At 37.1% G+C, this 14,312-nt stretch overlaps 1 protein-coding gene across 2 annotated transcripts in view; it reads right to left on the minus strand.

The window, feature by feature from the left end:
• PLCE1 (phospholipase C epsilon 1) overlaps positions 1–14,312 on the minus strand; it is a 137,244-nt gene that overhangs the window by 17,421 nt on the left and 105,511 nt on the right. The window contains exons 10-23 of one of the 2 annotated variants that reach the window (XM_058029093.1): positions 13,785–13,902; positions 13,246–13,405; positions 10,155–10,277; positions 9,929–10,065; positions 8,783–9,021; positions 7,725–7,786; positions 7,423–7,588; positions 5,537–5,644; positions 4,968–5,084; positions 4,727–4,885; positions 3,601–3,724; positions 2,257–2,298; positions 1,377–1,501; positions 609–726 (exon numbers count right to left, since the gene is read on the minus strand). In XM_058029093.1, the coding sequence (XP_057885076.1) occupies positions 609–726; positions 1,377–1,501; positions 2,257–2,298; positions 3,601–3,724; positions 4,727–4,885; positions 4,968–5,084; positions 5,537–5,644; positions 7,423–7,588; positions 7,725–7,786; positions 8,783–9,021; positions 9,929–10,065; positions 10,155–10,277; positions 13,246–13,405; positions 13,785–13,902 (1,798 nt within the window). The remainder of the gene's footprint in view (positions 1–608; positions 727–1,376; positions 1,502–2,256; positions 2,299–3,600; positions 3,725–4,726; positions 4,886–4,967; positions 5,085–5,536; positions 5,645–7,422; positions 7,589–7,724; positions 7,787–8,782; positions 9,022–9,928; positions 10,066–10,154; positions 10,278–13,245; positions 13,406–13,784; positions 13,903–14,312) is intronic. The other variant, XM_058029094.1, reaches the window with a different exon arrangement.

The raw sequence follows: 14,312 nt of genomic DNA on the forward strand, positions 1-14,312 counted from the left end.
TATTCCCCCTCCTTTTCTCTGCAAAAGTTATTTCTTCAGAAATACAGAAGAAGTACAGAAGAAGATTTTCTCATTTCCATAACTGCTTCCATGAAGACTGAGTGAGAGTCTGCAAGCAGCTGCCCTCACTCACCCTGTGAAAAGGTGCTTTACCCCTGCAAATGGCTCCTCTCCTGTCCACTTGGGAAAGAACAGAAAATACAGCTGGAGGCAAAGGTGAAACACACTAAACAGAGGTCACTTAAAGAAATGTGACACACTCTGCCTTCAAGGCCTTAAGAATATTCTCCTTCTTAATTCAGTAGGTCCTTACATGGAAACTCAGAGCTCTTAAGATAACGCTTTCTGTCATCTGGCATTTGGCAGTGAAGCAGTTGTCTAAGTTGTGAAGACTGGCAAATTTCACTTTTGTAAACATTTTAATATGACAAACAGTATGTATTCACATAATTTATGAACACTGCTTCTCAGCCAGGAGCTGCTATTATGAAGACTACCAAATCATGAAGAAAGAACCTTCTCGACTACTTAAAACTAATTCAAAACATAAACATAAAGTCTCCAGGAGTTAGACAGCTTAAAGCAATAAAACAGGGCAGTGTACTCACCAGGGAACTTTACTGCCTGACAGTAAATGACAAGATCTGATAGCTCTGGGGCTATCTGTCTGCTTTCCTTCTTGTTCTGTGGAAGATAGAATTCTTCACCCAGCTCCATGTCGTAAACCTGAGTGATAATACCAAGAACATTTAATAACAGTATTACTGAATGCAGAAGGACTGTTGCATATCTTACTTAGGTCTTTGAAATATTTTATCACTTTCTTCCTATATGGTTTCTGTTCTCACCTAACAAATCTCCCTCCCATGTGCACATTTCTGATCAATACCTGTTACTGATTCTGCAGTAGTGTATAAAGGCCTTATTCAGTCAGTTCTACAAACATTTAGACAAAACAAACACATCCCTGTTGAGAAGAATCTACAAAACACTAAACAGCAATACACTGGTTCTTTTTCCAGATGATTTAATAAGAGGTGCTGTGATTATCTGATACCATAGTGCAGTATTTTAAACTTATTTTGAAGCATAAAGATGCTGAAGATTCAGATGAAATCTTCAGTTCCATCAATATTAATTTTCAGCCAAGCAGCCTATATATACTATAACCTCTGAGGACATTTCTTGAACAGTATGTTGAGCATTTGTTCTACTTAGGCTATTTTCTCTGGTGTCTGTCCATGCTTTCTATTGTTTCTCTTCATTAAATTGCATTTGCTATCTCATGTCTAAGTTACCTAAACTGTCCAAATCCTTTTGAACCTGGTTATATATAAAAGTGCAGCTGAGAAGAAAGAGGGAAAAAGCAGAACTACCTTTCCTTTATTATTGTAAGTAGCACCATCAGCCTTCTTTAGCCGTTTGGCAGTCTCTTCATTATATTCAAACTGCAGTTTATCACTTGATAATTTATTCTCAGGTCGATCTTCAAGAATATTATCTAAAAATTAATGGGATTTTAATAAACATAAAGCCAAACAATTTCAACTGGAAATTTAACTTGAATTAACAATATTTGTGGACAGTGTTGTAAATCTTATATGAATAATTAGATGCTAAAATAATGCATTTACTGGTCAGAGCATCATCCTCTAGTAGTACCCCTCTATTTAAAAATTTTATGCTTCGGTTTGGTTAAGACACTGCCTTTCCTTTAAAGCCCATCCTTTTGTGCTCAGAAGATCTTTACAACCAAACCATCTAATAAATTAAGTTTGCCATCTGAAAATAACTGGTATTCCTGAATGACAAAAAAATGCCAAAGACCAAGCACAATTAACCCCATCAAATATGTAAACATTTTGTACAGCAATTTTTGGCTTTCCTCTCCTTACTTTCATCATGTACAAGTATTTTTTACATCTATAGAAGTACCTCTTCAAAGCTACATATTTTTCAGAGAACAGTATGCCTCATAATGATGTGGTCTTTCAAAATGTTACAGCTGTCACAAAAGGAATGGTTTCAATTTATTCTTGATAATCCTGATGCTTTGACCATATTCCTTTTATGCATAACAAGTGTCACACATGCAGGCTTCTAACAGCTCCTGACCAGTTAACAATGCCATGTAAGAATATCTGCTTGCATTTATAATATGAAGTAGAAGCTATATATTCACACTGTCACATTGAACAGGCTGAAGATGCAGTGCTGATTTCATGCAGTTAAAATGCTCAACCAAGTGGCTTTTACCTTCCTGGCTGTTAGGAGCAGGAGAAGCATTAAGGACATCAGCTACAGGAAAACGAGTCAGAGAGGGAATAAGAGTAAAGGGAATTAAGACTTAGAGCCAGAGATATGAAAATTAAGTGTCAGTTGTAAAACTATTAGCCTTACACAAAAAAAAAAGTATCAGTAAGAAAAATAAAACTGAATCTTTTTTATATCGTTTACAGACTATTATTTAGATTAGTTTTAACAAAATATTAAGATAATTAAAGACTTCAAAGAATAATCATTGTAATAAAGTAATAAACCATGCTGCAGATTCCTTCACATACTGGAAGGTGTAAATGTTTCTTGCTAGCTTCAGATTTTTAAAACCTCCTCTTAACTAGAACAGTGCTAAAAAGTCACTTACTGCAATCAGTTTGCAAAATTTTCTTGCAAATCTGTTAGCAAAGATTTGAGTTTTCACTGCAATTTACATCTACGGCATCTCCACCCTGTTGCTCACAAAGAGTATGCTCAAGTAGCCAGCTAGGCCAACTTTCAGGCAAAATGCAACTGAAGGCAGCACTGATATCAAACTCATAAATAACACTGCTATTCCACAAGCAGTGTCGAGTCTTGAACTTGTTAATTTTGTGCCTATTTTTAACATCACTAAACAGAGAAACAAGAGATGTAAACAAGAGACCACCTGGAAAGAACCCTGTGCTGCAGGACATGCTCAAGCCTTACATCTTCTCTGAACATAGCACCTAGAACTTAAATGGGTCCCCAGCAAAATGAAAAGTGCAGTGAGTGAAGCTGCTCACTCAGGAGAACATCCCCAGCTCTGTCAGACCAGTTGTCCATCTAGCCCAGTATTCCTTCTGAAAGTGGCAACAGAGCAACCAGCCACTAATCACCGCCCCAACAACCACAATCACTGAATAATAGGGATGTTGGACCAAATACTGCTACCAATAACAATTGCTTATACATCTCTTCATGAATTTGTCCAATCCTTTTTTTTTAATATGCTGATGCTATTTGGCTCTGCAATTTCCCAAGGCAGCACATTCCAGAAGTTTACTACCAGCTGCACAAACAAATCTTTACCTATTTTAGACTGATCTTCCACTTGCTTTACTGAGCACTTGCTAGATCTAACGAGTAACATTCTGTGCTTCCCTTAATCCACCACTTCATGACTTAGTAAACCTGCTTCCTATTTACCCCTCTTCTCTACCAGCTGAAGAATTTCAGCCTTTTCAGACTCATGCAGACACTGCTTACCCAGCTCATGCCTGAACTAGAATATTCACATCTTATTATTACAGTTCTAACAAAAGCACTGTAAAAAACAAAAAAAGAAATAAATATAGTTACCATCAGAGAGAGATTCATAGTCATAGTCATATTCATCTTCCTCATCTTCTTCCTCTTCATTGGTGGGTGTGGGGTTGCTAGCACCATTGTTAGCCTGTGCTTGCAAATGTGCCAGCTGGTGAGCCTACAACAACAGAAACACTACATCATTGCTAAGTACTTTTGAAGAGAAAAAGAGTTTTCATGTTTGTATCTTGTTTTGTTTCTAGCACTGAATATATTAAGTGAGAAATAGGTAAGATTGTTAAGATCACACTAAAATACCACTTTGGGGGTTTGAACATAAAGAGAAATTGCATTGCAAGAAAAACACTTAATTAGATATGAAACCTAATTAATAATGGAAATATGTCAAAGTTGCACATCATTCAAGACTATCTTTTTCCAGTCTGAGAGATGCTGTTTCAGAAACAGTTAAATACTTTTTCAAAAGATGGAGAATATCTATATACTGGGTATGATCAATGTGATTTACTCATCTGATAACAAGAATTTAAGTCTAATGCAATTGTGTTTCCATTTTGAGTAATGGCAATTAGTTTTCAAGGATTCAATTGAACTGCTGAGTAACAACAGACATTATTAGATTAAGGCTACTTGAGATGTAGCCCTAAATTCTAGAAATCAAAGAGAGTCTCACATGGGAATAAACACCATTTGAGTAGCAGAGTCTACCACAGAAAGTCAATTAAAAGTCAAGTATTTGACTGGCTTGAATTTGAAAAAAGAAACAAAGCAGAACTCTACCAAAAATGACTACATACTGTAAATACACACACATACTCAATGCATATGACTATTTCTCAATAAACATGAATAGTAAATGTTAAAATCTCAGAGAAAAAGATTTATTTATATTTGTCACACAGGGCATGTGGTGTTAATCATAATATTATGAAGTTTTATAAAATTAACAGACACTAAAATTTAGTTAAGCTGTCGCTATAATTTACTGTACCTGTTGTCTACTTATCTGAAAGCACTGGAATTCACTGTGAGTTATCCAAGCATGAATGTGCATTAGATTATTCTGCTGTACATTGGGATTAGCAAAAACTTCAAACACAAATAAACTATTTCTAACAAGAGTTGGGTCTCACTGCTAGCTGTTAAGGAAGGACTGTACCTTTTGTTTCAATATATCCACTGGAGTTTGATGGGCTTTCAGCTTTTTGTTTTTAAGCAGGATTTTTCTTCTCAGTTGACTGGGGGAAGGCAGCATGGGATCATCAGAAAAGTCGCTCTCAAATAAAAACTTTGTCACCAACTTATCTCCAAATACACTCTGAAATATCAAGAACAGGTGATGTGTTATGGAAAGCCCCAGGGCTCGTGCTGGGAATACCTGAGCACAGTGCAGGGCCCACCTTGAAGATCTCGGCCATCTTGCGCTGCTGGGGCAGCGAGCAGTGGTTCTCTATGGAGATGATGACCGGCATGTCGGAGGTGATGAACGCGTTGCGATCGATGGCTTCCACCACCTCCTGCCAGAGACAGACAGAGGCCATTGAAAGAGCACAGCAGCATTCTGCAGCTCTCAGTTAACCTACTGCTAGCTGAGAGGGGAGACATCTGCCTTCCTCTGTAAGAAGGAAGAGGCCACTCTGTGCTTTCAAAGCAAGCTGGCATCTTGCTTTGAAAGCACAGAGTAATGCAAGCACACTTGCATTACCACTTGTTACAACACAGGTGGTAGCACTTTTGTTACTTAGGTACCAACAAAAAGACAGAAAATCACATTACATATGCTACAAAAACTAACTTGAAAGCATATTTACCGCTGAGAATTTAGTGTCTGACATAATCTATAGTTTATATTCTGTTAGAATTTAGCCCGTTAGAATTTTTATTTTTCTTGTAGGCAATTTTTTTCCCCCTTCGTTACGGAAAATATAACTTCTCATTTTTTTTGCTTCTACATGCATTATCAGCATACCTTAAAAGAGATCTTTGTAGTAAGAGTGTGCCCATGATAAATGATAGGCATCCCATCATCACCATCCCAGCAGTCCAATTCTATGCTTCTGCAGCCTTGTAAAAGAACCTAAAATGCAATTGAACAGTGTAAGCACATCTAAGCTACAGTACCATGCCATCAAAGCAGAGCTGAATGAAAGCCCAGTGATTCAGCAAAATTGCTGGAAAGAGCAATCTCTGTGAAGTGAACAGTCCGTGGAATGTACAGCCCCCAGCTAACTCCATTCCCTAACTGAATTCCTTATTTCCCATTGAAAAAGACTGGGAAAATTAAGCAAAGCATGTATATTCTTGGGAGAATTACCATAAAGCTTTGAAATTCATGGTATCATACAGGACACATGGAATCTGTTTGCAGCAGGTGGTTCTTATTGCATAGCTTAATTTTCTGAGAGAGGGAAACATTTCCATATTTTTACCTGCAAAACCACTATAAAGGAGCATGGCAATTTATTTCAGGTTGCTCTCATGACGACTTATGGAGAAAGCATCTGCAGTTTGTTTGCTGGTTTTTTTTTGTTATTATTAGATTTATAAATAGAAGATAGTCTGAAAATGAAGTCTTAAGAAACTTCTATGAGAATAGTTACAATGGAAATGTTCCAGGCCATGTTAATCAATTATATCAAGCTATTTACAGCCATCAATTCATTCATCAATTTTTTAATTATTCATTTATTTCTTTTAGAAAACCATTGCTAGAAAACTAAGGAAGCAAAGAGGAAGGATGAAGGAAGAGATGAGCTAATCCATCTTTTGGCAGCCCAGCTTATTATTGCGATCAGCATTTAGCATGCCTGTCATCTGTACTACAAGCTAATATTTTACTGAATAGAAAGATCCCAAAAATTAAAACCATTTCCAGCAAAACCATTCATGAACAATGAAAAAATTACTTCTACTCAAAACCTGAATAATTTTATTTCAGACAGTTGTCCCCATAGCTGGCACTCCACCACTTCTCTGAGACCCAGACACACTGAGCCAGACAAAAGTGCCCCTTCAGCTGGCAACAAGTACTGGAGGGACAGGAAGAAGCTTTTCTTAATCATGCAAACTGTGAAGGCAGTTGATCTCTATCTCACTTCCCATCTTTTACCAACACAATACTAAGATCACTGTGCAGTGCTAGTACAGGAACCTCTGCAACTGCATTACTCAGTGCATTTGTGTTATTCAGCATTTCCTAACACAGCCTCACCTCTCTGCCTATAGCCTGAGGTGAAGGAGCATAGGGGACACCAGATGAGTCCATTCTCAGTGATGAGTCATTAACTCTCACCATAATGAAAACACTGCTGCCAGGAAGTTTGATGCTTTCTCCAGCATTTTGTAAACACACAAACATACAAATATATATATATATATAATATACACACAAACAAATACAGAACTGAAAGCCCAAGGGAGAAATTGTTCCTTCCCCAATCAGCAAAAACTGTAAAATTTTCCTAGAAGTAACGTTTTTAGAAGTTATAGTTCTATTTGAAATTAGTCTTTGCAGTGCAATGTACAGTATCTCAGTAGTGTTTCTGACATCTGAATGAACTAAAATATTAGATCAGTCTTTCCTGTGGGAAAGTCTAATTTTAGTAGGTTGGGTCAGACCGGCTGGTGTCTAAATGCTATGAATCTCAAACTAAACCCATTTTTTTGCTTTAGAAAAGGCATTTGAGCACAACTGTGCTTACAGGCAGCTTTCCCACACATCATGTTTTCCAACGTTTTGCAAGCAGGGGTTTAGGACATCTAGATTTTCAAAGCAAAAAGGTCATGTTCCTGAAACTTGCCAGTAAAACAAACAAGTTCATGTTGAAAGCTACACAACAATCCAATCTTGCATACCTGGCTGTACAGCTCCACTGAGGACTCCCCTTTAAGCTGATGGCCAGTAAGGTAAGTATTGTGTGAAGATTCTATGTAGTAATATGAGAGGGGAAAGTGCAAGTCCTCAGCATTCTCCTGTGATTCATCATTTTTGGAGGCAAAGTTGTCTTTATCCATCAAAAATCTAGAAGTGAGAAGATGTGAGGAAATTTTATACTGTGATGAGCATTTTGTGACTCTCTGAGAAACATCAATACACTGGTATCATCTTTTTATATATACATACATATATATATATATAAAAGCACATAAGTAATTACCTTGCAAATCCTTCAAAAGATAGCAGCCCCTGCTGGCACATGTTCACACTAGGTTCAAATTTCTACGAGGAGGAAGAAATCAAAGATGTAAATAATAAAAAATTTTAGAAACATGTCTTTGTCATGTTTTTATATGTAGTCTGCTCATAGCACTAAACAGTATTTAAACACAGTCTCTTTGTGGATAAAATACTCAGGTGCCTGCAAACTGTGTTTTACAAATGACTACACAAACATACTAAAAGCATAATCATAAATCAAAGAGGCATTCAGGTTGAAAGGGATGTTGCCTAATCCAACCTCCTGTTCCAAGCTGAGAATTAAATTAAATTGCAATTAAGAAAGATTCATGATCAGGTGTCCTACTCCTATCTAATATGCTTAAATACAACATACCACCATGTCAACAAGAGTTGTGATATTCCAATTTGAAGTTTCTTTAGAATTTCTGTCTTTTAAACTCTGCAATTCTATCTTACATGTTGGTAGTTTATATATAGTTTTTAGCCTTTGTTAACTGTTAAAAAGGGACTTAGTTTTTGAGTATATTAATTACACATGGAGGAATTTGAAGGAATAAAAAGTTTTCTACACAGTTTCTAAAATCTTCAGCCATGGTACATAAGGGAATAAAGTGGCCATGTTTGCTCTGGAAGATTTTTTACAATAAAACAAAAATATGTGGAACTGGTGCTTTTTAAAGTTCCAATGTAAGATTATGCTCAATCAAATATGGGGCCAGACAAAGAAAAAATAAAAAAAAATGTCATTAACACTTTTTGTAGGTGGTGACATCCCTTCTCTGCTAAAGTACACATTGCTAATAAAACTATTTATTTGCATTTTTAATGGATATATTTATTGACATCCATACAATTTTCTAGTCCAAAATAAGGATAGTATTAAATTTTAAATTCAAGTAAACTGTAGAGACAATATCAGTGTGAAAGGAGATACCCACACAGATGCTATTCTGAACAACACACAATGTTAATGGGGAAAATGGAAGTAACTGGAGTTCTAGTAAAAAGGAATTGCAAGATATTTGTATTACAGACCTGGATAATACTGAGGATTTCATCATAGGTGCAGTGTTCTCCTTGGCAATTCACTAGGAAGTCATTCAGCTGCTGGATTCCTACTCCAAACACTCCCAGTGATGTGCTTTCAACTCCAGTACCATTGGTTACGATGCTGGCAGCAGCAATAGCATCAGATATTTGCCTCTGGTTGTCTGATAGCTGCTGCCTGCTCTTAATGAACAAACCAAGGTCTGAAACATTTCTAGTCAACAAATCTTAAAAGAAAAATGAGGAAATAACAGTATAAGCTAAACAAATTATGTGTATTACATATCCTGTATAGAAGATAATCTAGTATACAATACACACAAGTATCTCACTGGGTGTTTTAGCAGTAAATTAGAACAAAATCATCTTGTTTCTACCCACTAATAAAAGAGAGAATTAAGCATGCATGTGAGCAGATTACAAGTATCCAATTACTCTGAACAAAATCCTGGAACCTTTAACATGGATCCACGGCCTCTTACACACCCAGGACTCTCCTGCTCCATCTCATCACCACAAACAGCCTCAAAGCCTTTCCTTCACTGTGTGCAACCCCACACCCTTACTGTTCAATTGCCCTTTATCTTCTTCCAGTCTCATATGCCAATTGTTCCACACCCTCCCCACAAGCTGCTTGGCAGAAAGACTTTTCTTTACATGTGGCGAAAATCCCAGACTTAGATTATGGTAACTGAGGAATGTAAAGGGGGACAGAGGCTTCCTTCCCCTTTATCCCACATAAAGCATATCCACTAGGAAAGTAGATAAGAAAAAAACAGCCAAATGGGACACAGGGCACAGCCTCTTCATTTCTCCTCCCTATATTTGCTCAGTGTTTTAGCCCTTCCAGGACTCCTGCAACCTGTACAGATCCCTGAGCTCAGCCATTCAGCAACAAGTTTTATTCCTCTGCTATTACCAGTTACAAATATATCTGGCTAATGGAAAGCTGGAATATTTTTCTTTCCCTTCATTTTTCTCTTATAGCCCACTAACTAGTATTAGTGGAGGCATGGCAGCAGTCCTCTACTTACACTTGTAACTGATAAGGAGACTGACTGAGACACATTTTATTAAGTGAAATAACTGAAGCTGCTCAGTAGTCTAACAATTGCATTTTTCTCCTTAACAAACCTAAATCAGGCTGGAATCCACTGCTATTTTCATCAATCTTCAAATTAGTATAAAGTGGAGCAGGCTCTAAGCCAGATCGATTGCAAGGCACAGCGTAAACATCAAAAAGGTCTTTCAGATCCTTGCGGCTACGGACACTGCAAAAAGAACAGAAAAATTCAAATTTTGCTCTTTTATAAACTTGGATGAATGAAGAAAAATTAGTACAGAAAAAAAAATCTTTTACCTGAAAGATTTGAAGAGCTCTACAAATTCCACAAAAGTCATGTTACTATCAGACACCATGAAGTTCTGAAATCCTTTCATTCCTCCTTTGACACGGCCATGCCAGCTACTGCTGCTCCATGTGCTAAATCAAAAAAAGACTGCTCTAGTTCGGTTACATTAAACTTCTACTTAACTGAAATATTATGCATTAACATATTAACAGTTTATTTGTGCTCTTCTTAATTCATTTATTACCAGTATCTGGAAGAAGCAAATAAAGAACCATCTTCTAAGATGCATAATGATATTTTCTACCTTCTTGGTTTATAGCAGCTATTTTTTTTCTTCAAGACAACTGTAAACTTTATCAGAATGAATAATGTATATTATTTTAAAACTTAATTTAAATTTTTAAATAATATAACTTTTTTCATGCGGAAAAAGGCCTGATGTACATGAAAGCACTTATTTTCCCTTTAAAGAAAACAATGCCAAGATTCTTGTAATGCAGGCTGTGTATAAGGTCCATTGAAGACAAAATAATAAAACAGATTGTTCTGTAACTGCAATCATTAATCTAAGTTGTGCAGCTGAACAACATTTTTGAAGTAGAACCAGCACATTTCCAAAAGTCATGTCCCAAAATCTTTGGCTTCTAGAGGATTTGCACTAGTAAGTACAGTTAGGCCTTACTTGAGCAGTATGAACAAGTCCTTAGTGAACTACATGGAGTACCTTGCAATGAGGGGCTGAGATGTTGAGCCCCTTCCTGGGCCTAAACACCAATGAACACACATTACAGGAATGGGATCTGCCAGGAACAGCACCCTGAAAAGGGCAGGATCTAAGCAACAACACAAATATCAAGAACTATCTAGTTTGAACCATAATTAACTGCACAAGTTACAGTATTTCCTTCAAAATATCAGATCACATGTCAGATTTTATTGCTCTGTAATGTTCAAATATACTGATCCATTCTTCTACGAATTTTGCCACCAGGCTCAGTACAAATAGTTCAGACAGCTGTGATGGAAAAACAGAACCAGCTTGTTGTCCAGTATTCCTAAGGACATGCCTGCAAGCAGGTGACTTTCTACACAAATACGCTGGACCAGATTCCTGAGTTCACTCCTGGCATGGGATGGATGCATTCAATTGAAAACAAAATGTGATTTAAAAGTATTAAAAAATACCATCTACTTTAGTTGATAATATTGGATTTGTTTGACATCACTATGGAAAGTACTGACATACTGCATAAAACTTTTTTAGTTAAAATAATTCCCAGCATTTTTATAAGACAGGAAAAATAAACCATGATGAGGAAAGCCTCTAGATTCCAGAAAACAGATTGGAACTGCAGAGTACCAAATGGGAGACCAAGAGCAGAAGAAAAGGCTCACCATTTCACCCAATCTGACCACTAAAGATTATCTTCCAGAGTAATGGGAAAACAATACAAACAAAAGGTTTAAATAAAAAAGGCAAAATCCCCAAGTAAACTCCATCATCACCAACCACCAAAATTGCACTTAGTAGCAGTTTGGATTGACTGCTGAGTGAGGAGGTTTACTCTCTCTTCCCAAAATAGCCACCATCTCTAGTTTTCCATATCCTGTCCTCTGTGTCCCAGGATGCTATCAACCATCCTCCTGCTTCCTCCACTTCACAAGCAGCACTAGATTTCTAAGGAACTTGGAAATTCATCAGATGCCCATCTGCTTTGAAGGAATGACAAAAGCAGCTGCAAGCTACTTGGGCTCAGAATAAAACTCTCTCCAGTGCTCCAAATTTCTTAATGGCTTATTAAAACAGGGTCAAGATAATGGGTCAAATATGTAAATCTGTTCTTAGGAAGACTCCTTCAGGACAGATGAAACAGTCATAAGGTACATCCTGAGCAAGTTCTGTCAGGAAGGGTCACAGTAAACTTGGGACTGCTCTGCAAAGTGATGCTGTGGAAGTGCCAGGCAATGTTGCCAAGGAAAACCTGTGGTAACTGGGGAAGGTCCACAGTGCTTAGCTACATGCAGATCCATGCAGAAACCCAGGCCTGAGAGGATTTAAATGAACATTAGCTGTCCTTTTCCAGGGAATGTGAGTTCTCCATTGAACCTTTTAATCTAATTTAGAGACAACAACTATTTTAGCATAAAAGCAAAAAGTAGATTTGCAAAACATGGAATAATTTTCTAGAGATTGTAAAGCAGTATTTCTTCAGTTCAGTGTAAAATAAAGCTGTTCTCACCATTACAAAAAAAAAAAATTGCTTACCAAGACAAATCCAAGTTTGTGAATGACAGTGGAAAACAAAAGGAACACAGAGGCTCACAAAGCAGCATTAACCCAACCACACATGTCCACAGGTGACTCTACTAATCACACCTGTTGCCAAATCCAACTATTTTAAGTATAAATACAATACCCAAGAAATACACAACTGAAACCACTGTACAAGACATGTCTCTACAAATAAAATGTTCTATCAGCAGCAGTAATCCCTTCTATTGTTTACTGTTCTCTCCTGGAACCCCCAAGATTCATATTCATAATGATATTTCAGCAATCCTTCTCCAGAAAGGCACTGGAAAGCCTCTGCAGAGACTGTCTTCTTGTATGCTATAAAGTACTGTCCACATCTCTGAACTATTATTAATATTGTAATTACTACTACCATCACAATTAGTATCTATAGCATGAATATAATAGTGCACTATGATACTGCATATATTGCAACAGCATAACCTTTTACACTGCCTGAGTGGCACAAAAAGGATGAATGTTCAAGAAAAAGACGCCTGTGAGAGATTCCAAATTGGTTCCTCCATTTCCCAAGATAGTACTTCAGCCATCACCAGGAATGTCAGCACAGGTTATTACTCTCTCAGGTAGAAATTATTTATGCTGAGAAACCTCAGAACCTCAGCTGTCAGCTTAAATGTACTGTGTTCTGCTACAATGTGTTTTAGTTGTCTACAAATAGGCTAATGACATTTCTGGTGCTGTTTTTGTCAGATTTTGCCAGTTGGGCACAAACCCCACATTAGATAATAAATAAGTAATTGTAGCTTCTTTTCTTTTTTCCATCAAATGGATTTTGCCCTTACCTAGACTGACTTTTGCTTGATGATATTACAGGAGAGGAGACTGGTCTTGCTGGTGAAGATGATGTGGCTCCTAAGTTGGGAGGTCCAGATGCTGTCAGAGAGTGAGCTCTTCTTGATGGAAGGTTGTTAGATGGAGAAGCATTAATAATAATATTTTGATCTAAGGAGAAAACAAAGTTTTCATCACAATTACATTTGGCCCAATAAAAATGCTTTTGTCAAGGAGACCTATATAAAAATTCATTAAAACATAGTACAACACTAGTAGGATTCCAGCTTTGTCCCAAAACAGTTAAAAAAGTATGTACTGAAAAACATAACAAATGTATTTTATCTGAATAGAAAGGGAATGCTGCTGAAACTAAATGAAAGAACAATCATGAACAACTAAAGAAATTAATTTCAGAGTTCACAGATTTGGAGCTTCAACTGCAAAAGTAGCTTTATGAGTTTATTTTTAACACTACAAAAAATATCTGCATAAAAAGGCTTTGAGCAAAACCTTGACAGATTTTTAAGTACTGAAGCAATATATTTACCTGGTTCTTCTTGTTCATCAATATCTTGAGGATCTGAACCACTTCTATTACGATATTCCTTACAGCTTTTTGCCTTCCGAGTTGCCATTTCATCATCAGTGGCCTCTCCACTTTCACCCTAAAATAATGAGCAACGTAATAAACATCCCAAACCTACTATTTGCATTTCATTTCAGCACAATCTGTAACAAAATAATGAGATAAATCAGCTATTCCTTACAAAACAGACTCCTGTGAGGCCAGCAACAGTAGAAAAGAGACAACTTAAACAGATGCATAGCATGGGACCATTAGGTGTTACCTCAGTTTGACACGACACAGAGATAATGATTGTGCCTCTCTAGAATGCTGCAGCTGGTTTTACACTATTTCACGGTTGCACTGGAGCCCTAAAGAGGATGGATCTTGTCATTTGAGAATCCTTCTACCTGCCCACTAGAAAATGTGGGTAGCATAGAGGTGCTAGTCCTGCATTTTCCTCTCTCCTGCCTATTGCTGAAAGCAGTTTTGTCCAGGAAAAGAGGAGAC

Source organism: Melospiza georgiana, chromosome 8, assembly GCF_028018845.1.
Source record: "Melospiza georgiana isolate bMelGeo1 chromosome 8, bMelGeo1.pri, whole genome shotgun sequence".
Classification (NCBI taxonomy): Eukaryota; Metazoa; Chordata; class Aves; order Passeriformes; family Passerellidae; genus Melospiza; species Melospiza georgiana.